Source organism: Zalophus californianus, chromosome 6 (genome assembly GCF_009762305.2).
Source record: "Zalophus californianus isolate mZalCal1 chromosome 6, mZalCal1.pri.v2, whole genome shotgun sequence".
NCBI classification, from domain to species: domain Eukaryota; kingdom Metazoa; phylum Chordata; class Mammalia; order Carnivora; family Otariidae; genus Zalophus; species Zalophus californianus.
Genome location: NC_045600.1, coordinates 97,604,299 through 97,628,766, shown reverse-complemented (window position 1 = coordinate 97,628,766; position 24,468 = coordinate 97,604,299). Strand labels below are relative to the sequence as shown.

The window sequence follows — 24,468 nt, the reverse complement described above, 5'->3', positions numbered from 1 at the left end:
TAAAGCCTAAGTGGGGCACTCTCTAAAAATGCCCGAAGCACTGCTCTAGGGCCTCAGGAATTCTCCCGGATGTTTTCTACCATTCCCAGCTTTGAGTATTCTTGTTCCGGTCTGAAGTATCCTAGCATCTGTCTTGCTGCCATAGACTTGAATTTTGTATTGGCTGGCTAGTAGCTTTAGAATGATATACCAGTTAGGTGGACTCCCTGGCATTCTATTTCATTTTTGTCTATCGCTTGTCTATTAAACAGCCCTGGGGTCCCTAAATATGAACTCCAATTCTCCCCTACACTGATGCTCTACCCTGGTGCCATCACCCCCTGCCCACTCTGCTTTTGATGGTCTCTGTCCAACCTCTTGTGTTTTTTCAGGAGCAGCAGTCTAATATTGAACTTGGAATCAGAAGGTAAAATTTTAACTCTAAATTCTGTTCTTTCCTAATCACCAAAACTCTGGAAATTCACTTAAGCTTTTTGGATTTTAGTTTCCTTATCTTTGTTTAAAAAGATTTATTTATTTATTTATTTTTAAAAGGTTACTTATTAAAGAGAGAGAGGGAGAATGAGCGGGGGAGGGCCAGAGCAGGGAGCCTGACTAGGGGCTCAATTCCAGGATTCTGGGATCATGACCTTAGTGGAAGGCAGATGCTTAACTGTCTGAGCCATCCAGGCACTGTAAAGATTTATTTATTTATTTTGAGAGAGAGAGAGAGTGTATGCGTGTACGTGAGTGGTGGTGGGAGGCAGGGACAGAGGGAGTCTGTGGAGCCCAGCATGGGGCTGTCTCACAACCCTGAGATAATGATCTGAGCTGAAATCAAGAGTTGGACACTTAACTGACTGAGCTGCCCAGGCCCCCCTGTTCTCTTATCTTTTATGCATATGATGCTAATGCCTACCAATTCATGTATAGTAGTGAGAATAAAATGAGATAATGTGTGTTAAAGTCCCTTATAAAGTATCCCAAATCCTGGGAGATGTCTTTCAGGCTTTGAAGAGCTAGATTGACTATGGGGTGGTACAGAGGAGAAAATGCTGGAGCTGGTGGCTAACCTTTCTCTTTGTGCGCTGGATTCCATTCTCTCTGTGTTTCCTACATCATCAGTTTCTCCTTGTATATTTGGATAATTCTGATGAATATACAAACATGCTGGAATAGCTCCTATCTACACAACATCACAACAATAGCAACAAACCTAGACCTCGTGTTTCCCCACCAGGTGTAATTTTTCTGCTCCTGTGTATCATGTTTTTTTCTCCCTACTCTTTATTTAAACTATTCTGTGTTAGTTTGAGTACTCTGATAAATTGATACCCAGATGGGATGAGATGTGTAAGAGATTTATTGCAAGAAATGCTAATTAATGATAACGGGAGGGGGTGTGGAGCAGAAGCAGTTAGGAAGAGCCATTAGGCCATTATGTGGGGCTGATGCCTGTGAAAGGAGAGAGGGAAGGAAGAAGGATTAGGGATGAAGAATCTCAAACTGTAGCACAATTCCGAGAAAGTTTTGGTGATGTTAATGGTAAGTCAAGCCAAAATATTGCCTATTAGAGGAGGCTTGCCTCCCACAAAGGTGGGCCTGTACTAATACCTCACAAGTTTCAATCACTGGTTGGGAGCAGTCTGGAGAAAGCTTGGTCTGAGCACAAATCCAGTGGTGGAGGTACAGGGGCTGCAGCTGGGGCTGTCAGTCAACTATGCTGCCTGTAGCAGATCTGAATCATGTATTTCCATGGCTACCAAATGCTGCAATTAGGCTTTTGTACCTACTCATCCGCTAAAACTGATCTTGTTAAAGTCACTACTTTCATCTTGCCAAATCTGTTGGCAATCTTTTTATTGTTCAACTTTTTATCAGCATTTGACACAGCTGGTTACTTTATTTTTCCTAAAATATTTTCCTCACTTAACTTCCAAAAAGCCATAAGCTCCCAGTTTTCCTCCTATTTTCACTGGTAGTAGTCTTTGCTGATTCATTCCTTGTTGAAATGCCCTAGGACTCATTTCTCATCCTGTTCTCTAGCTACACTCACTCCTTTGGTTATCTCTTCCAGCTCTATGATTTTAAGGACCAACTATATGATGATGTCTCCTAAGTTTATATCTCAAGTCAAAACCTCTCCCTGAGCTTCAGAATTGAAGACTCATCTATCTATTAGATAACTACTTCAAATCCTCTTGATCGTCTAACAGGTATATCAAACTTGAAATGTATAGAACACAACTTTTGATTTTGCTGTAAGGATAATTATCTACAGTGGGCAAGAGTGTAACAGTGGAGGCCAGATAGAAGGCTAGTGCGGTAATCCAGGAGAGAAACAGGTGAGAGATGATGCTGGCTTGAACAAGTGGTATAGGGAATTTGCAGATATGATTAGGCTATAAACCTTGAGATAGGAACTATCCTGGATTATTAAGGTGGGCCCAATCTAATCACAAGTCCTTACAATTGGAGAACCTTTCCCAGCTGTGGTCAGAGAAAGAGATGTGATGAAGGAAAAATGGACAGTGAGATGTGATATTACTGGCTTTGAAGATGGGGGAAAGGGACCATATGCCAAGGGATGAAGATACCATCTAGAACCTGGAAAAAGCAAGGAAAGAGATTCTTCTATAGGGCGTCCAGAAAGGAACATAGCCCTGCCACCCCTTGATTTTAGCCAGTTGAGACCTATGTTGGACTTCTGACCTATGGACCTGTAAGATAATAAGTTTGTGTTGTTTTAAGCCACTAAGTTGTGCTAATTTGTGATAGCAGCAACAGGAAACTAATAAACCATATGTGTAGTGGTCCTTCCATTAAAGGTAGGTATGGGCATTAAATGAAATTGAGAATTGTGATTATCTCAGAAGTGCCTGGGTGGCTCATTCAGTTAAGTGTCCGACTCTTGATTTCAGCTCAGGTCATGATCTCAGGGTTGTAAGATCAAGCTGGGCTCTGTGCTGGGTATGGAGCCTGCTTAAGATTCTCTCCTTCTTCCTCTGCCCCTCCCCTGGTCAAAAAAAAAAAAAAAAAAAGGAATTGTGATTATTTCTAAATATGGATATATGTGGTTGCCTCATTTTCCTCAGCTTGTCCCCTGAGTAAGGGGCTCCTTCTCCCCTCAGGATTTCCATTTTTTTTTTTTGAATATAGCTGACACACAATGTTACATTAGTTCCAGTTGTACAACCTAGTGATTTAAGTTTATACATTATGTTATGTTCATCACAAGTATAGCTACCATCTGTCCCATTACATTGCTATTACAATATCATTGACTATATTCCTTATGCATAGCTTTTTTAAAAAATTTTTTATTGTTATGTTAATCACCATATATTACATCATTAGTTTTTGATGCAGTGTTCCATGATTCATTGTTTGTTCATAACACCCAGTGCTCCATGCAGAACGTGCCCTCCTCAATACCCATCACCAGGCTAACCCATCCCCCTACCCTCCTCCCCTCTAGAACCCTCAGTTTGTTTTTCAGAGTCCATCATCTCTCATGGTTCGTCTCCCCCTCTGACTTGCTCCCCTTCATCCTTCCTTTCCTGTTATCTTCTTCTTTTTCTTTTTTCTTAAAATATGTTGTGTTATTTGTTTCAGAAGTACAGATCTGTGATTCAACAGTCTTGCACAATTCACAGCGCTCACCGTATATGCATAGCTTTTTATTCCTGTGACTTACTCATTCCATATCTGAGGCCTTCCCATCTTTAAAAAAGTTTTTTAAGAGTTTATCTTAGCAAAAATCAATTGGAATTGGGCAGCACCAAACCAGAAGTGGCTAGGAGGGTTTCGCGGTCAGGAGCTCAGGGAGAGACTTTATAGACAGGAGGAAGCAAAATAAGGGAATTAATTGGCTCTAGGTAAAGCTTAGTTGGCTATTTGTGAATGATTGGCTGTCCTTTGTATTTTGATTTTGTAACTTTGAGGCATTTGCAGACTCAGACTTGAGTTTTCTTAGGTAGGCTTCATGGCATTAGAGCCACCTCAGTCTAATGGCCTCCTTGTTTAGCTTAACAATTTCCCCTATTAGTAATCCTCTCATATATGAGAGACTGACCAAAAGTATTAGTGCCACTTTCTGTCACCATCAGTTAAGTTCCTCATTTCATTGTGAAACTCATAGGCTATGATGTCAGATTGTAGAAGAATTGGTTTTACTGTTCCTGTCATTGTTCATCTTGTGTCTGTTTCTCGAAGCCCAATGAGACCATGTGATGTACTGTTGATGGCTATGAACATATGTTTAAGACCTTGAGAGAACATACTGTACCAGGGAGACTACAATGCTAGCTATTAGGAAGATAATACCAAGAGACCGAAATATACTGCTTAGCCAGGGTCCCGATTACCAAACCAGTAAGTGTCAAATAAATCAAAGAATGTACCTGACAGGGTACCAATCTGTTCTAGCCAAGTGAGTTACTTGTTAATTTCTTGTATTTGCTACAATACCAGAGGCACTGATTCAGGTATAGCAGAAGGTATTTGCTATGGCACAGAGTCCTCCTTGTTCAGGCAATTAGTAATCTAAAGCAATTTTGTTATCTAAAACCACCTTAGCAAGAAAATCGAAGGACTTTTGTGGTGCAGCTATGGCCTTAGCAATAGATTCAGTGATACTTGCCAGAGTTAAGGAGCACTGTCTTCCCGTCCATTAATGGAGAAAAAGCAAGTAGTGAAAAGGCAAAAGGAATAAAGTTCATATTGGAGATGAAGATCTTGATACATGATCTTGGGAGAGCTGTCCACCTCAAGATGCTGTCCTGTTTTGAGGAAAAGCACTTATGCAGTTATTTGAGTTGTGAGCTGAAATTAGAGGGTGTTTTTTTTTTTTTTAATGGGACATCATTTTTACTTGAAAGAACAACTGATAAAGAGACAAATCATGATTAGTTAGACTTGCATTTTGGGTGATATTTTCTTTTTTTTCTTTTTTTTGGGGGGGTGATATTTTCTTAAAAATGAATGAAGTGAGTCTGTCATTTTAAGGAAAACAACTGAAAGTATTTGTAGCCAATAATAAAAGCTGAACTTTCAACCAAAAACTAGAAGTTTGGGAAATGTATCCACCACCATGAACTTGGCAACTTCCCAATATTTAAAGATTTTTCTAATGAGATAATGTGATGTTGGTAACTGATGTGGTTTTTTATATTATATAAAGAAAAATGTCAACATTTGGAAATCTGCATAACTCAGTGCTCTAACATTCTCCACATGATCAATGAATGATGTTTAGAATCATGAATGGGTTAAAGATACAGTGAGACTTCAAAATAAATGAATGGACTACAGTGTAACAGTATGAATGTTCATTTATATGGTTTCAAATTCCATTTTGTAACTAACATTTATGAAACTATTAAGTGTTGAGTTTTGGCATAGTATCAAAGAATATCCACAATTATTTGAAAAGGCTATTAAAATATTTCTTTTTCTAGCTTAAAAAAAGCAGGTGTGCATATTAAATGAAGTTAAGAATTGTGATTATTTATGAATATGAACATTCTAATTTCTGACCTGAGGTCACACATATATCTAAAATGACACCAATCTTTCTAGTACCTTAGAGTGGTCAGAAAAGTGATGAAGTTTTCCCAAGTGTTCATCCAGGGAAAAGATTGGGTGGGGGGATGGGGTAACTGGGTGATGGGCAGTGAAGAAGGCACGTGATGTAATGAGCCCTGGGTGTTATATGCAACTGCTGAATCACTAAATTTTACCCCTGAAACTAATAATACGGTATATGTTAACTAAATTGAATTTAAATTAAGAAAGAAAAAAAGAGGAACACCACACACTCTATCTCACCCCCACTGAATAAATTTTTGAGGCCCATAACAGGCAATAATGTTACACTTTTTCATAGGTAAATTGCAGGCATGGACATAGATGAACAAAGGCACTAAATCAAAGTGGCAAACAATATGACTCAAAGAACAGGCATTCCAATTGTAGAACATGAACACACTTCAAACTGTTTAATCACAAAACCCTCCATGGCTGCAGCAAAGTGGAATAGAGGGCACTTAATATTGTTACACAGGGTACAGCATGGATTCTGTTACTTCTTTACAGTGTTTAATCCTTTATCAAATTAAATTTGACCTGTAAGTTACTCTTTTAGCCAGAAGCTAAGATAAGAGGGGGAAAGTACCAACAGGGTAGCGGACATGGATTGTACAGAGCAGAAACTTGCTCAGAGGCAAAGAAACCATTCCACTGAAAGAGTTCGGAGTGGCATTTTAGAGAAAGGATACTGGAGAATGTTGAGAGGGAGTTATGCAAAAATCCCAATGAAATTCCTCTGGCAGCAGCCATGGAAAGGGGGATACTAATGTTATAACCATTGTTTTTAAGCATGGTAGGCCAAAGTTCACTGAGCAATGGCTGCATGTTTGCATGGAGGGAGAATGAATAATATATGCAAATTCCATGCTTAAAGTCCCCTTTTTTAGAAATCTGGCTTGCTTGATTTTGTCTCCCTAATCTACTTAGGCAGAGACCTTTCCTTTTGTTTTAATACCAAATAGGCTTTAGCATGGACAGGTCTAATGGGCCTTTGCCATTGGTGGAGGCTTAACAGGGTATCAGGAGATTTTAAGTAAATTTCATTAGAAGGCTACAATCTCTACCTCATGAAAGATTATACTTTTAAAAGTGTACAGGGTCAGGATATCCCTCCAATTTGCTAGAGCAATAACCTAGAAATATCCTGTGGGGATTACCTGTAGGCTTCTGATAACCCCCTCCGTAGTCCCCTTGCAGTCATGAGCAAGCCACGTAAACTCGGGGCTCAGGAGTGCTTGGACAATGAAAGTTTTCCCCCTTTAAGCAAACAACTGGAAAGAGTATGGCTAAATATAATTATTGTTTGGACATTGGATTTGACAGAAAATAAAAGGGTATGTTAATCACTTTTGACCAGTTTCTGGTTTTTTAAATCCTGAGTTTGTCTCATTGTTATAAAAGAAGTAAAATATGGTTTGTCCCAGTGCAGGGAAGTATTCCTAATTTGGCCGAGTCTACAACAAATAGAAAGAAACCTCTTTAAGTTCAATGGAATTAAAAATCAGGCATAGTTAGAGCTTTATAAAGACTTATGTTTAAAATACAAATTTTTGGTGTTTGCATGTGACTAAGTATGAGAATTACTTGAAATTTTTAAAGCCCTGATGCAAGGAGATACTCATCTGACTCAGACTATTATGGGAATATAAATAAAGTATGACTCAGAAGAAAGGTGGTTAATAACCCAACACTGGGTCAGTAAAGACACTTCCTTTAACCACTCCTGGCTAAGAGGATTCACAAAGTCCCCAGGAAGGGTAGACATAAACAGAATCACACATTTCCTCCCTTCTTTCCTTCATTCATTTGTTGGTTCTCCTTTCCTCTGTCCCTTCTTTCTTTCTTTGTAATGAGTTCACATTTCAAAATTCCCCAAGTACAAGAGTATGCAATAAGTTCTCTTAAACTCCTGTCCAGTCAACTAGTTCCCCCTTCTCAAAGGCAACTAATATTACCATTATCTTAAACATCCTTCAGTGCATATATGAGCAAATGTACATACAATTTTCACATAAATGATAACATTCTGTATACTTTGAAATTTGTTTTTTTTTTTTTCACTTTACATCTTGGAACTAATTCTGTATCGATAATAAATTTTACTCATTTTTCTTCAGCAGCATAATATTCCATTGAATGGATGCATCATCATTTATTCGACCAACTCCACTTGATGTACATTTAAGTTGTTTCCAGTCTTTTGCTGTTGCAAATGATACTGTAATGACTTATATTGTACGTAAGTCATTTTGTACATATGGAAAAAATCGATAGCATAAATTCCTAGAGGTAGAATTACTGACCCTAAGAGTATGTGTGCTTATAATTTTGATAAATGTTGCTAATTTACCCTACACAGAGGTTGTACTAATTTATGTTCCTATCAGTAATATATGAAAATGCCTCTAACATACTCTCACTAATGCAGAGTGTTACCAAGCTTTGTAATCTTTTCCAGTTTGATGGGTTACCCATGATTTGTCAGTTTAATTTTAATTTGCCTTTCTCATTATGAGACTGAATATTTTTCAGATATGTTTTAGATCCATTTATATTTCCTTTTATGTGAACTCTTCACATTCTTTGCCCGTTTATCTTCACAGTTACTGGTTTACCTATAGGTTTTTTAAATTTATTTTTTCTTATTTAATTCTCTTAACTTTAGGCCAGAATGAATCTGGAGTTGCTGTCCATGTGAGAGAATGTATTTAGTTGGCTGGTATTTGATTCGGACAAATGAGCTTCTGGCTTGTATTCCGATGAGTGGTTGAAGTTCCTTTTGAAGTTTGTTCAAGTACTTCAGTGAGGTTACTTTCTGTAATGCTTCTCCTAAAGGAAGAGATACTCACTTGTAGAAAGAGGCTTGAACTCCCTTTCTTTGTGCAGCTAGTTCAGCCACTAAACTTCATCCTGTATCCTAAAAATGATGGCTGATAATTGAGCCCGATTGGAAGTAAAGATGAGGACTGAGCTTTGAAAATATATGTAATATATACTGGAAATGGGGGAAAGTGGGATGTCTTTCCCTTTCCCAGAAACCAAAAAAAATCTAGAAGTGTAGTAGTACTTTCAACTCCCCCAAACTTTACAAATATCTCCTTTCCACTGCATTTCCTTATTTTCTATGTTGCAATTCATTTATTTCCATAAATGCCACCTGCATTTTATGCAATGAAGGAAGGTGTTCTTCCTTCTGGGCATAAGTGAGTAGTGGTTTATGATTGGTCTGACAGGGACAATCTGCCTCAAAGAACAGCCCTGGCACAGCAGCATGTGAATTGGTAAGTTGCCAGTTGTGCCTTTGAGAATAACAGCAGTTTTTGTTGATACACATATTCAAGGTATTGTTGTTAATTTTATTTTAAAAAATTTTTAAGGGGCACCTGGGTGGCTCAGTTGCTTGGAAAGCTGCCTTCGGCTCAGGTCGTGATCCTGCGGTCCTGGGATCGAGCCCCGTGTCGGGCTCCCTGCTCAGCAGGGGAGTCTGCTTCTCCCTCTCCCTCTGACCCTTCCCCAACTTGTGCTGTCTCTCACTCACTCTCTCTCTTTCAAATAAATAAATAAAATCTTAAAATAATAATAATTAAAAAATTTTAACAATTCTTATAGTTGTGTTTCTATTTACGTGTTCTCTGATAACATATTGACAGGTATTAGCCCTGACCTTTTCTCCTGACCATCAGAAAAATATATCCTTATAACTACCTGTATTACCTAACCTTATCTTTGTGGGAAGATTTTTTTTAACTTCCGATAATAATATATATTTAAGATAATAATATATATATGTGGGAAGATTTTTAACGACTGCTTCAATATATTTAAGAGTTGCAGGACTATCCAAGGTTTAGTTTCTTCTGCAGTCACATGTCTTTTGGTATATGTATGTTTTTAAGAAACATATACAATACATTGTTCATGTTGTCTAACTTTTCAAAATTGTTAGCATATGGCTGTTTTATTTATAGTTAAAAAATAAGATTCTTTATAGACAAAAAATTGGCACTTTGTGATATGAATTGCAAATATTCTTTCCAGTATTTCCACAGAGTTCATGAATGTTAAAAATTATTTGTTGCCTTTATCTTTGAATAAAAATTTGGATTATATAAACTTCTTGGGTCACACTTTCTTTCCTTAAGGCTTTTCGAGGCATTTCTCCAGTTTTCTAGAACTGTGTATTGTTGTAGAGAAGACTGATGTCAGCCTATTTTACTTTTCATCCTTCATAGATGACTCATTGTTTTTGCCTGATTGCCCAAAAGATTCAAAATTCAGCAATTGTATTAGGATATATCTGTGTTGACCATTATGTATCAGTTTTTCCTAAGACCTGAAATGCCCTTTCAAAATGAACATTTTCTTTAATCATATTTCAGATATTTGTTCTGATCCGTTGTATAGGGATTTCAGGTAACTGTATGTTAGACCTCCCTTGTCTGTCTTCCCCAGATATCATTTTACCTCTAATTATTTTAAATGCTATTTATTTTCATTTATTTTGTTTGCTTTTATCATACCTAACCTCTCTGTTCCTTTTTGCATTCTTGTCAGCATCTAGTCTCCCCTGGGCTACTTCCAGTTTTTACTCTATTTCTGTTATTTTTTAAACCACTATTCCCCCAAGAGATCTGCCAGTTTGTGTGTCACTCCTTTAGTTGTCTCTTATCTTCCTGAGCTTTATACCCCTGCCTTTTGCTCCTTGTTAACTAAAAAATATATATAGAAATAAAATATATATAATGCAAAATTTACCACTTTAACTACTTTTAAGTGAATGTTTCTGTGGCGTTACATGCACAGGCGTTGTTGTGCTACATCAGCACCATTCAACCCCAGAACTTTTTTGTCTTTTCCAGCTATGTACCTATTAAATACTAACTCCTGATTCCTAACCTCCACCCCCAGGCCCTGGCAACCATCATTCTACTTTCTGTCTCTATGAATTTGACTACTCTAAATACCTTATATAAGTGGAATTATACAATATTTTTCTTTTGGTGACTGGCTTATTTTGCTTAGCATAATGTCTTTAAATTTCACCCATGTTGCAGCATGTGTCAGAATATCCTTTTTTTTTTAAATGATTTTTTTCTTTTTTAGATCAGTTTTAGGTTCACAGCAAAGTTAAGAGGAAGGTACAGAGCTTTCCCATAAACTCTCTGCCCCCACAGATGCATAGCCTCCCCCATTATCAACATTCTGCACCAGTGGTACATGTGTTACAATTGATACATCTACACTGACACATCATAATCACCATTTTACATTTGGGTTCACTTTTGGTGTGGGTTTTCACTTTTCTGTGGGTTTGGACAAATCTATAATGACATGTATCTATCTTATAGTGTCATACATGGTGTTTTCGCTGCCCTAAAAATCCTCTGTGCTCCACCTGTTCATCTTCTTCCTGCCCAAACCCTTGGCAAACACTGATCCTTTTTACTGTCTCCACAGTTTTGGCTTTTTTAGAATGTCATATACTTGGAATCATATTATGTAGCCTTCTTAGATTGGTTTCTTGTACTTAGTAATATGCATTTATATTTCCTCCATGTCTTTTCATGGCTTGATAGAACATTTCTTTTTTAGCACTGAATAAAATTCCATTGTCTGGATGTACCACAATTTATTTAACCATTCACCTACTGGAAGACATCTTGGTTGCTTTCAAGTTTGGGCAATTATAAATAAAGGTGCTATAAACATCCATGTGCAGGTTTTTGTGTGGATGTAAGCTTTCAACTTGTTTGAGTAAATACCAAAGAATATGATTGCTGGATCATATGGTAAGAGTATGTTGAGTTTTGCAAGAAACTGCCAAACTGTCTTCCAAAGTAGGGGTACCATTTTGCATTCCTACTAGCAATAAATGAGATTTCCTGTTGTTCTCCTTTCTTGCTATCATTTGGTGTTGTCAGTGGTCAGGATTTTGGCCATTCTAATAGGTATGCAGTGGCATCTCATTGTTATTTTAATTTGCATTCTCTGCTGACAAGGTGTGGAGCCTCTTTTCATATGCTTATTTGCTGACTTTATATCTTTTTTTGGTGATGTGCCTGTTAAGGTCTTTAGCACATTTTAAATTCAGGTTGTTTGTTTTCTCATTGTTGAGTTTTAGGAGTCCTTTGTATATTTTGAATAGTTCTTTTTCAAATGTATCTTTGGAAATATTTTTCTCTTAGTCTGTGGCTTGTCTTCTCATTCTCTCGACATTGTCTTTTGTGGAGCAGAAGTTTTAAATTTTAATGAAGTTCAGCTTATCAATTATTTCTTTCATATATTGTGCCTTTGGTGTTGTGTCTAAAGTCATCATCATACCCAAGGTCATCTAGGTTTTCTCGTATATTCTCTTCTACTTGTATATACATCTCATAGTTTTCCATTTTACATCTAGATATATGACCCATTTTGAGTTCATTTTTGCTAGTTTTTATGTCTAGATTCATGGCTTTGCATATGGATGTCCAGCTGTCTTAGCACCATTTGTTGAAAAGATGGTCTTTGCTCCACTTACTACCTTTGGTCCTTTATCAAAAATCAGTTGACTATATTTATGTGGGTGTACTTCTGGGCTGTCTATTGATTTTTTTCTTTTTTTTTTGGTCTATTCTTTCACCAATAGCTTTATAGTAAGTACTGAAAGTCCTCCACTTTCTTCTTCTCTTTCAATATTGTGTTGACTATTCTGAGTCTGGTCTTTCCATATAAACTTAAGGATCGATTTGTCAATATCCAAAAAATAACTTGGTGGGATTTTGATTGAGATTGCATTGAATCTATAGGTCAAGTTGAGAAGAACTGACATCTTGACAACGTTGAGTTTTCCTCAGTATTGAACAGGTACTATTTCTCTATTTACTTACTTTTTCTTTGATTTTTTTTCATCAGAGTTTTATAGTTTTCCTTATATAGATCTTGTACACACTTTGTTAGATTTATACCTAAGTATTTCATTTTGGAGGTTGCTAAAGTAAATGGTACTGTGTTTTTAATTTCAAATTCCGCTTATTCATTGCTGGTCTATAGGAAAGCAATTGACTTTTCTGTATTAATGTTGTATCCTGCAACTGTGCTATAATTGTTCACTAGTTCTAGGAGTTTTTGTTGATTCTTTCGGATTTTCTACATAGACAGTTATAGTCACCTGTAAACAAAGACAGTTTTATTTCTTCCTTCCCAATCTGTATGATCTTAATTTCCTTTTCTTGTCTTCAGCATTAACTAAGACTTCCAGTATAATACTGAAAAGGAGTGGTAAGAGGGGACTTCTTGCCTAGTTCCAGCTCTTAGTGGGAAAGCTTCTCATTTCTCACCATTAAGTATGATGTTATCTGTGGGTTTTTTGATAAACATTTTTTACCAAGTTGAGGAAGTTCCCCTCTATTCCTCTTTTACTGAGTTTTTATCACAAATAGGTGCTGGGTTTTGTCAAATGCTTTTTTCTGCATCTATTGATATAATCATGTGCTTTTTCTTTTTTAGCTTGTTGATGTGATGTATCACATTAATTGGCTTTCAAAATTTGAATCAACCTTGTATACCTGGAAAAAAATCCTACTTGGTTATAGTATATTTCTTTTTATACAATGCCGGATTTTATTTGCTAATATTTTGTGGAGGATTTTTGCATCTATGTTCATCAGAGATATTGTTCTGTAGTTTTCTTGAGATGTCTGTGTCTTGTACTGCTGGCCTCATAGAATGAGTCAGGAAGTATTACTTCTGTTTTTTTTTTTTTAAGATTTTATTTATTTATTTGACACAGAGAGAGAGAGAGAGAGAGTAAGAGAGCATGCACAAGCAGGGGGAGTGGGAGAGGGAGAAGCACACTCCCGGCTGACCAGAGAGCCCAATGTGGGACTCAATCCCAGGATGCTGGGATAATGACCTAAGCCAAAGGCAGATACTTAACCGTCTGAGCCACCCTGGCACCCTCCCTCTGTTTTTATCCCCTGAAAGAGATTGTCAAAAATTAGTATGATATCTTACTTAAACATTTGGTGGAATTCACCAGTGAACTGATTTGGGCCTCATGCTTTCTGTTTTGAAAGGTTATTAATTATTGATTCAATTTCTTTAATAGATATAGGCCTATTGAGGCAATCTAATTCTTCTTTTGTGAGTTTTTGCAGATTGTGTCTTTCAAGAAATTGGTCCATTTAATTTAGGTTAGCAAATTTGTGGGAATAGACTTGTTCTAGTCTTCCTTTATTACCTTCTTCATGTCTTTGGGATCTGTAGCAATGTTCCCTCTCTCATTTCTGATAGTAATTTTTATCAACTCTCTTTTTTTCTTAGTTAGACTGGCTAGGGATTTACACTTTTATTGATCTTTTCAAAGAACCAGTTTTTGGTTTCACTGATTTTCTCTCCTTTCTTTTTCAAGGCTTTTAAATACATTGCTTGTATGTATGCTCTTGTTTACTGATGAATTGTTTCATTAATTGTTTAAATCCATGACAAAACATTTGATCAACATTTTCATCTGTTTCATGGAAATACTGCTTTGATCAGTGTTCATCTGCATTTGTATTCTTATTCCTTTTCTCCTCTTTTCTTGTGATATTTTTATATAGATCCTGGATGATTTATTTTTGATTTTTCAAATTGACAACTGGGCTTCCTTGACCAGCTACTTGCTAATGGATCATATATTGGAGATGCTAAAGCTATGTCTAAGGCTAGCAGCATTCTCCCTAGAGTCCTTAGTTAAATGTGAGAGTCCATTTAACTGTTACCTCTCCCTGGCCAACAGAGAGAGGCAGCTTTAAGACTCATATCATTCAGAGACTTTTCAGTCCTCTACCTCACCAACAGCTGTTGCTTAAAAAAATGGCTTGTCAATCAGTTATATCCTTGTTCAGTCCTATTACCTCTTCTTCTCAGAATCAAACTAGTGTATGGATGCTTCTGTCGCCACCCCATGCTCCCTGTCCCTGTTAGGATACTTGAAGATTTTAGCTCTTTATCTTGGGCATGCTCCTCATCTTGGGGTATTGCCAGCTCTCTGAGGGATTTGCATTCACAGTTCTCCCCTCAGCTTCCTCCAACATCTTGTTTGATTGTCACTGCTTTTGGCAGCTCTTCTATCTATCTGTGGCTTAAGGTTTCACATGTATCGGGCAACCATCTCAGGTCCCCTCCCTCTTTGGGAGCTTTGTACTATTGCTTCACTATTGCTCAATAAACCTTGCTCTGCTGCCCACCAAAAACCCAAAAACAAAAACAAAAAACCAAACAAAGAACACACAAACAAAAACAAAAACATAAAGGTTTCATATGTATCATACCTTGCATTTCTCTTTCTCATTCTTCTTTTGGGTGATTTCCTAGAGGAGAAGGAGGAAAGGCCAATTTTACTCCAATACTATTGAACTGGAAATCTATATCAATTCTTCTTCCATAGTTTAGGATAAGTCATTCTCAAATAAATGTTTTATTGTTTTGCTTGTCTTTTGTTTTGTTTTGTGTTGTTTTATTGTTTTTGTAAACCTCCAAGTTAGAGAACCCTTTCAGGTAATATTGTGGCTATTTGAACCAAGGAGCCCCAACTGACAATTACAATCAAGAGCATTATGATAAGAAAGTAGAAAACAAAGGAGTATCAGTCAGAGAAGTAGGCCTGAAATGGGTCATTGATAGTTTTTTATGTTGCATGCAGTTATCTTCATGCCCTCTGATTCAATGATCAGAACCATCAGTGTCTTTCTATCACCCAACAATCCAACAATCTTCAGGTATGAATGAAAATAGCTGTTCTTGGCTGATATTGGGATTGTGATTTAAGAACTCCCCTTCCTTCAGCTAAATGCACTCATTATACAGTTCTGCAAGTCATTTTTTATATCTAGGGTATATAGCAGGGCTGCTTTACTGTGGGAAAAGAAAGTGTGGATTCAGGAAGCCCATGAAATATACCTCTCTGATATGCATGCATATGTGAAATTCCACTGGTAACAATTTATTCCTTTGTGTTGCTATGGGCTCTTTTCAAATGCCTATATTTCTTTGGAAATGATATCATCAGATGTCATCATATGTCATCATTGACATCTTTGTATAAATCACTTTTAAGAAATTGTTTCTAGAGGAAGGAACACTGAGAAAGGAAATAGAGGAAATAGAAATTAAGGAATATCCAAGATAAACACTGAACACCAAGATGAACACTGCCCATTTAACAATTTGATCTAGCTGGACTTGTGTAAAAAGAATGCAAGTCAAGGGGCACCTGGGTGGCTCAGTCAGTTGGGCGCCCAACTCTTGACTTTAGCTTGGGTCATAGTCTCAGGGTCATGGGATTGAGACCTGACTTGGCCTCCATGCTCAGCAGCGGTCTGCTTGGGATTCTCTCTCTTCCTCTGCCCCTCCCCCACTCTGCCCCTCTCAAGTAAATGAATAAATCTTTAAAAAAAAATGCAAGTCAAGTTGTTACTCACATGTTATTAATAGTTAAAATTATATAAACATACATATAGGCAAATAAAATCTAAAGTTTAGTATGTGAGCACATCTTGTGAGAAGGCAAACTCTTTTTAGATGCCTATAAGTAAATTCCTGCTTTCCTTCTCTACTCTATGGAATTTTTAAGCCTTGCATTCCACACTAAGTCCAGTTGACGTTATTGTTCTTTCTAGGGCATACCTCTCCTCTATGCAAGCTTAGCTACTGTTCTTTTTATATCCTGTGAAGCAATACTGGCCATAGCAGCTAGTTTAAGGGTAATTAAAGAGTACCACCTTGAGATTTTGCAACATCAAAGGCACTTATATTATATGAAGAGTGATGTTAGGATTAGATTTAAGCTTTCCTGTACCAGGTTGGCATGGATAGTTGTTGCTCAAAGTCAGAATTATTAGTCATTTCATTTTTGGAAATGGATTTTAAAAATTAAGTTGATGGGGAAAGGTAAACATTGAAGACCAACTTGGATTCTAATATTAAGAAAAAATTGTGAATTGGAAACTATCTCCTGATAGTAGTGCTGTTTTGACTGACACTCTCATAAGGGTATATATAATAAAATCGTCCATACATTATATATAAATTTACCATCATTTCCAAAGCCACAGAGAACACATTGTTACTCCTTCTCAAAAGTACTCTTAATCCCTTGGTTTATACAACTGGAGTTACACTGCCAAGACAGTCATTTCAATTTCTTGTCCCATAAACAGAAACACTTAGGCACAAATACTTTTAATAAGAAAATTTTTTAAAGGACATTTAATTAATAGTTATGGCTTTAGAAATGATTAGTTAATAGGAATCATGCATATACTGAATACAGTGCTCTGAGAACTCATTTATTCACTGATCATTCACCTAATTGAGAACTTTTCCAGAATTTAATATTTTTCTTCTTCTTACCTTTTAGTCATTTCACATTTTGGTACTAAGATCAAGAGAAAGACAAATGATAATATCCAAAAAGTGGAAACAGCCCAATGTCTATCAACTAGTGGAATGGATAAATAAAATGTGGTATAACCACACAATAGAATGTCATTTGGGAATAAAAATAAATGAAGCACTGGTACCTGCTATGCCGTGGGTGAACCTTGAAAGCATTATGCTAAGTGAAAGAAACCAGTCATAAGTGACCACATACAGTGTGCTTCCTTTCATATAGAATGTCAGAATAGGCAAATCCGTAGAGACAGAAGGTAGATTAATGTTTACCTAAGGCTGAGCACTGGGAAGCAGGATGGGAATGACTGCTAAAGGATATGAGATTTCCTTTTGGGGCAATGAAAATATTCTAAAATTGATTGTGGTGATGGCTGCACAACTCTGAATATGCTAAAAACAATTGAATTACATACTTAAAGTTTTGAAAAAATTTTTTATTAAGGCATAAATTGACATAACATTATATGAGTTTTGGGTGTACATTGTATATTGTAGTGATTCTGTACTTGTATGTATTGCAAAATGATCACCATGATAAATGCAGTTAATATCTGTCACCCTACATAATTACAAATTTTTTTCTTGTGATGAGAACTTTCAAGATCCACTCTCCTGGTTACTTCCAGATATGCAATACAGTATTATCAACTATAATCACCATGCTGTACATTACTTTCCCATGACTTATTCATTTTATAACTGGAAATTTGTATCTTTTTGAGCTCCTTTACCCGTTTTACCCACCCCTACTCCCTGCCTCAGACAACCGCCAATCCATTCTCTATATCCATGAGCTCAGTCTTTTGTTTGTTTTATTTTATTTTTATATTTTTTAAAGATTTATTTATTTTATTTTAGAGAGAGAGTGTGGGGGGAGAGGGGGAGAAGAAGAGGGAGAGTCATAAGATTTGCCATTGAGTGTGGAGTTGAACTCGAGGCTCAATCTTAAGACCCTGAGATCATGACCTATGCCAAAACCAAGAGTCAGAAATTTAACTGACTGTGCCACCCAAGCACCCCTTGTTTTGTTTTTGGATTCCATATATAAGTGAGATCATACAGTATTTATATTTTTCTGTCTCACTTATCTCACTTAGCATAATGCTTTCAAGTTCCATCCATGTTATTGCAAATGGCAAGATTTGATTTTTTTAGTAGCTGAATAATATTCATATATATGAAATTTTATTTATTCCTTAATGGACATTTAGATTGTTTGCATGTCTTGGCTATTATAAATAATGCTGCAATGAACTAATATCTTTTCTTTTTTTTAAATTTATTTATTTGAGAGAGAGAGAGTAAGCACAAGTGGGGTGAAGGGCAGAGGGAGAAGCAGACTCCCTGCTGAGCAGGGAGCCTGATATGGGACTTGATCCTGAGACCCCGGGATCATGACCTGAGCTGAAGGCAGATGCTTAACCAACTGAGCCACCCAGGTGCCCAACTAATATCTTTTCAAATTAGTTTTTTATTTTTTTCTGTTTTCTTTGGATACATATCCAGAAGTGGAATTGCTGGATCATGTGGTAGTTTTTTTTGTAATTTTTTGAGGAAATTCTATATTGTTTTCCTTGGTGGTTATCCCAATTTATATTACATGAGGTTTCCCTTTTCTTCACATCCTCACCAACACTTGTTATTTCTTGTTTTTTTTTTTTTTTTTTTTTCTGATCAGAGCCATTCTAACAGATGTGAGGTGAGATATTATGGTTTTGACTTGCATTTCCCTGATGATTAGTTATGTTGAGCATCTTTTCATGTGTCTGTTGGTCGTCTGTATGTCTTTGGAAAAATGTCTATTCAGATCTTCTGCCCATTTTTAAATCAGATTGTTTATTTTTTGGCTATTGAGTTGTATGAATTATTTAATATTTTAGATATTAACCCCTTATCAGATATCAGATATTTACAAATATCCTCTCTCATTTGCTGGTTACCTTTTCATTCTGTTGGTGGTTTCCTTTGCTGTGCAGAAGATTTTTAGTTTTATGTAGTCCCGCTTGTTTTGCTTTTGTTCACTTTTGCTTTTAGTGTCAAATCCAAAAAATCATCACCAAGACCAATGTCAAAGAGCTTACTGCCTATGTTATCCTTTAGTAATTTTATGGTTTCAGGTCTTATGTTTAAATCTTTAATCCATTTTGAGTTAATTTTTGTGTATGGTATAAGTCCAGCTTCATTTTTTGCATGTTGCTGTTCAGTTTTCCCAACACCATTTATTGAAGAGATTGTACTTTCCGCATTGTGTGTGGCTCTTTTGTCATAAATTAATTGACCTTATATCCGTGGGTGAATTGTATACTAAATGAGTGATTTCTTTGGTAGTATATCCCAAGTAAGCCATTAGAAAGAGTAAAAGGAAAATGAGAAGATTTTCACATTAGTCCAATTTTTGAGATATAGTCCTTGTGGGGGAAAAAAATGTGTTATTTTGATATGGAATATCAAAGGCAAATTAATAATAAAATAAGAATCATTACAAGTTTTAAAAATCTTTTATCTGGTGAACATTATCTGTATCTGGAAAAATATTATCTTTTTGCTACTTTGATTCTTGGTTTAGTGTTTCCCACTCTATTAGTCAGGGTTTTCCAGAGAAACTGAACACATATATAATATATATAATATAATACAATGTAATATATATATATTGCTATCTATACAAACATACAAACACACACACACATATATATGTAGAGAGAGAGAAAGACAAAGAGAAAGAGATTGAGAGAGAGAGAGAGATTGAATTATTTTAAGGAATTATCACATATGACCATGGGGCTGGAAAGTCTGAAATCTGCAGGGCAGGACAGCAAGCTGGAGACCCAGAGAAGGAGAGATGTTGCTGCTGGAGTCTGAAAGCAGTCTGAGAAAGCATTCTGGAGGCAGAATTCCCTTCTTCTAGGGGAGCCTCAGTCTTTTTGTCGTAAGGTCTTCAGTTGGTTGGGTAAGAACTACCCATATTACAGAGGGTGGTCTGTCTTACTCCAAGTCCACTGACTTAAATGTTTATCTTATCTAAAAAAATCTCTTCAAAGTGATATCTAAACTGGAGTTTGACCAAGTATTTGAGTACTGTGGCTTGGCCAGTTTACATAAAAATTAACCATTATGCCCACTTACGTAGGGAAGTAACTCATTTTACTATTTTCATTTCATTTTAGCTATAAACAGAAAGAACTGGCCAGCTCTTGAGAGAATCCAGTAATCATACAAGCAACATGTTTGAGAAATTAATTGCTTTGTGGAAGAAAAATTAATGATTTCTTATTACTATAAATTTTTTAAATGTCAGAACATAGAATAAATAAAACAAAAGCACCCTGTCCTCATCATTTTGAGTTATCTTTTTCAATTGGTCTTTGTCTAGAATGTCTTCCTAATTTGGAGAATTAAAGTCTTTGTATAAGGAATATTTTAAAGTTAAATTTATGAAGTTTCTTAATAAAACTTATGATGCCAGTAAATGTGAGTTGTCCATAGCACACATTGCCACTTTTTTGTACAGTCCGGTAGGTCCAGAGAAATAAAACAATGGGTGTTCATGAGGGAGGAGTTTCTTATGAGACCATGGTCCTTACTTTGCAACTGCTAGTCTTGCATGTAACAGATAATAATAATGCTTACCTTTCTTCCCAAAACTTTTGCACCCTACTCCATTACCCACAGATGGTCTCTCTGAAAACAAGCTGGCAATGAATTTGGCAATGAAACATTTTATTTTATCTTAATTATGAATCAAACCATGGCATACATTTGATCTGGGGACCATATATGTAGCAGACCAATAGTCATTAACTTAGAGTATACTAAGTTACAGATAGTTATAGTTAATCTACTCTACAATGCTACCTGCGTGGGAGAAATGAAAGGGATGAGAATAAAAATGAATAAGAAGGGCTGCTATGTGCCATGTTCTAAGGCCTACCACATGATTTAATACAACAATCTTGCAGGGTAGGTAATGCTTTTCCTGTTTTTGACACATTAGCAAACTGAAGCTTAGAGAGGTTACCAACATTGTCCTAATTACACAGCTAATAAATAGAGAAGTCTTTCTCCATCCCAGAGATTGTGTTTATCCTCAGTAGTCTCAAATCAAGAGAAAATCGAGATGTTTTCTGAGCCCCAGCCCTTATAACCAGTGACTACTTTCCACTTGCCTAACATCTTCCAAGCGTGCTTTAGCTCCCGTGTTTCAGCCTATCTAAACCTGCTCTGGTCTCCCAACAGACACAGTAAAACCCTGGCTGCTGCACATCCTTACACTCCCCGAGGCTGTTCTGGCCATTGTCCAGGGGCCAGGCTGTCTAATCCAGATATAGTTTCTGGTTTATTTCTCAAAGGCTAGTCTTTGTGAAGTTCACTGGAATTTTTGAAATTAGCAATAATGTCTACATTAGGCTCTATTTCCAGTATAATGTTTTTGATCAGGTATGATAAAATGTATATGGATACTTACAACTCCAGACAAGTCCCCACACTCCACAAAAGCTGGAGAAAAACTTTATGAAGGACTAGATGAAGAATCCAGTAAATAAAGGATGAGGCTGAGACTTTTGTTTTGAGACTGAGTAAATGATCGTGTTAGTTTTCTGAGAGTGGGAAGACTGAGAAGCAGTTTGGGGGGGAGGTTGCAGGGAAATGTTTTGTTTTGATCTTTAAACCCTTCCTTCATACCCCATATCCAATCTTTCACCAATCCTGTCATTTTTACTTAGAAATATGCCCTGATTCCAACACTTCTCAGTCACATACCACCTGTCCCTGTATCCGTCCAGGCTCACCCAGGAGAAGAGAAACCATTAAAAACAGAGAGGATTTAATGCAGGTTATACCAGTGACGTGAGAAGTGAGAAACCAAAAGAGTTGGTGAGACAACCCTGGAAGAGGCTGCCATGTCCAGGCTGGGAGGACAGAGGAGGAAGGGTCACGATCCCCCAGAAGAAGCTGGATCCATGGCGATACCATTTGGCAGAAGCCAGAGCCATTCCATCCCTGCCAGAGTTGCTGCCTGAGGTAGAGATTGAGAGAGAGAGAGAGAGAAATGACCTGTCTTCCCCCATTCCTGCCCTTCCATCTCCAGAGAGTGCCGAAAGCCAGCCAGAAGTCAGCTCCCAGGGATTCATTCTTCAGGGACCAGGCAGCAGAAGAACAGAAGAGAGAGGAGTGAGTCTGAGAGCAAATAGGCCCAACTGGCACATACCCTACTTCAAGCCATCGTCATCTCTTAACTGGCTATTACAGTAGTCTCCTGGGGCGCCTGGGTGGCTCAGTTGGTTGAGGTTGAACGTCTGCCTTCGTCTCAGGTCATGATCTCAGGGTCCTGGGATCCAGCCCTGTGTCGGGCTCTCTGCTCAGTGAGGAGTCTGCTTGTCCCTCTTCTCCCTCTGCCCTTCCCACTGCTGGTGCTCCTCTCCCCTAAAATAAATAAATAAAATCTCTAAAAACAAAGTAGTAGTCTCCCAAGTTTTCCCCCTGCTTCTACTCTAACTTCTACTGTTAGGCTAAGATGAGAGGACTGTAACAGAGACCCAAAAATGCTATGGCTTATTGCTTAAAGAAAAAGTTTTTTTTTTTTTAAGATTTTATTTATTTGACAGAGAGACACAGCAAGAGAGGGAACACAAGCAGGGGAAGTGGGAGAGGGAGAAGCAGGCTTCCTGCTGTGCAGGGAGCCTGATGTGGGGCTCGATCCCAGGACCCTGGGATCATGACCTGAGCTAAAGGCAGACGCTTAATGACCGAGCCACCCCAGCGCCCAAGAAAAACTTTTTTTTTTGGTCTCTCACAGGTTGATGGGGACCTTTGTTCTTGCAGTGATTCAGAGATCAGGGTTACTTCTAAGTCATTGCTTCTTCTCCATCTCTTTGGGTATTATCATCATTGGCATAGTCCAAACTGGGTCACTGCTATGTTTGGGTTGTGGCTTCCAGAAAGGGAAAAGGGTGGACATTTAGTAACGATTTCTTCTTTATCCAGTGGTTCAAAAATGTCACACATCATTTTACTCACATTCTATTGGCATATACTTAAGCACATACCCACCTGGAGCTGCAAGGAAGGCTGAGAAACGTAGCCTTTAGTTAAGCAGCTAATTACAGTAAAGAACAGATTGAATTTGGAGGGTACAACCATAGCCCCTCTAGTCTATACACCTATCAGCAGCCAGGATATTCCATTTAAAAAACAAATCAGATCACATCTCTCCTTTGGTCACAACTCTTTAAAGGCTTCCCTTTGCCCTTATACTTAAATCCAAAATCCTTGTCATGGAGTACAAAACCTTTCAAGTTCTGACACCTGCCTACCTTTTTGACCTCAATGCTATCACACATAATGTATCCTTAATATGTTGCACTTGCCAGTTTCTGAGGTATAAATACTTCCACCCATGGCTATCAAGCTAATAATGGAACATCACTTAATATAAGGTTGGAAAGAGATGCACAATTTCGGCTTTTGTGAGCTAGTATAAGCTGAATTTGGCACACTATTGCCTACCATTCTCCCAATTACTCAAATTTCTCCAGCCACATTAGTTTCTTTGCTGTTCCCCTAACAGTGGTTCTTAAAGTGTGGTCCACAGGACAGCATCATCATCATCACTAGGGAACTTGCTAGATATGCAAATTCTTGGGCCCTTTCCCAGGCTTACTGAATAAGACAGTCTGTGTGTGGAGCCAGCAATCTGTTTTAATAAGATTTCCCAGTTGATTCCAGGGCATGCTTAAGTTGTAGAACCACTGCCCTGATATACTAATCTTCCTCCCAACTCAGGGCTTTTATTTCTGCATCCTCCACCTAATGCTCCTCCAGATTTTTTATGTTATCTAGATCTCTGTTCAAATATTACTTCCTTGAAGAGGCCATTCCCTCCTGCCACCCCCTCTCTATTCCCCTTACTAGAATGTAAGCTGACAGCAAGGAATTTGTCCTGTTCCCTGCATCTCCAACACCAAAAAAACAGTTGGAACTAATGTTGGAATTAGTTTCATATTCTAACCAGTGCATTGGGAAATACAAAAAGAAATACAAAAAAAAAAAAAGAAAAAAGAAAAAAGAAAAGACAATTACAATCAGACCTTTAGAGACCATCCATCCATTTTCTCTCACCTCTTTAACCTGAAATTCAACACATATAGTAGTTCAGTTCTACATTATATAAAAATATTTTAAGGTGAAAATCACCCAACATTTCAATTTATCATTTGTTTCTGGTTCTTTTTTGCAGGGGAGGGGAACAGCCTTATTAAGATATAATTCATATACCACACAATTCACCCACTTGAAGTATACAATTCAGTAGTTTTAAATATAGTCATAAAGTTGTGCATCCATCAACACAATCAATTTTAGAATATTTTCAGTTTCCTCAACTCTCCCATTTCTAGGCAATCACTGTTCTTTCTGTTTCTATGAGTTTGCCTATTCTAGACATTTCATATAAATGAAATAATAAATTATGTGGTCTTTTGTGAC

At 37.2% G+C, this 24,468-nt stretch overlaps 1 protein-coding gene across 1 annotated transcript in view; it reads right to left on the bottom strand.

Moving 5' to 3' along the window:
* Nucleotides 1-4,607: 4,607 nt before the first annotated feature.
* LOC113909182 overlaps nucleotides 4,608-24,468 on the bottom strand; it is a 44,037-nt gene continuing 24,176 nt past the window's right edge. Inside the window, exons 3-4 of the mRNA XM_027570305.1 lie at nucleotides 14,862-14,900; nucleotides 4,608-4,760 (exon numbers count right to left, since the gene is read on the bottom strand). Of these exons, the coding sequence (XP_027426106.1) occupies nucleotides 4,608-4,760; nucleotides 14,862-14,900 (192 nt within the window). The remainder of the gene's footprint in view (nucleotides 4,761-14,861; nucleotides 14,901-24,468) is intronic.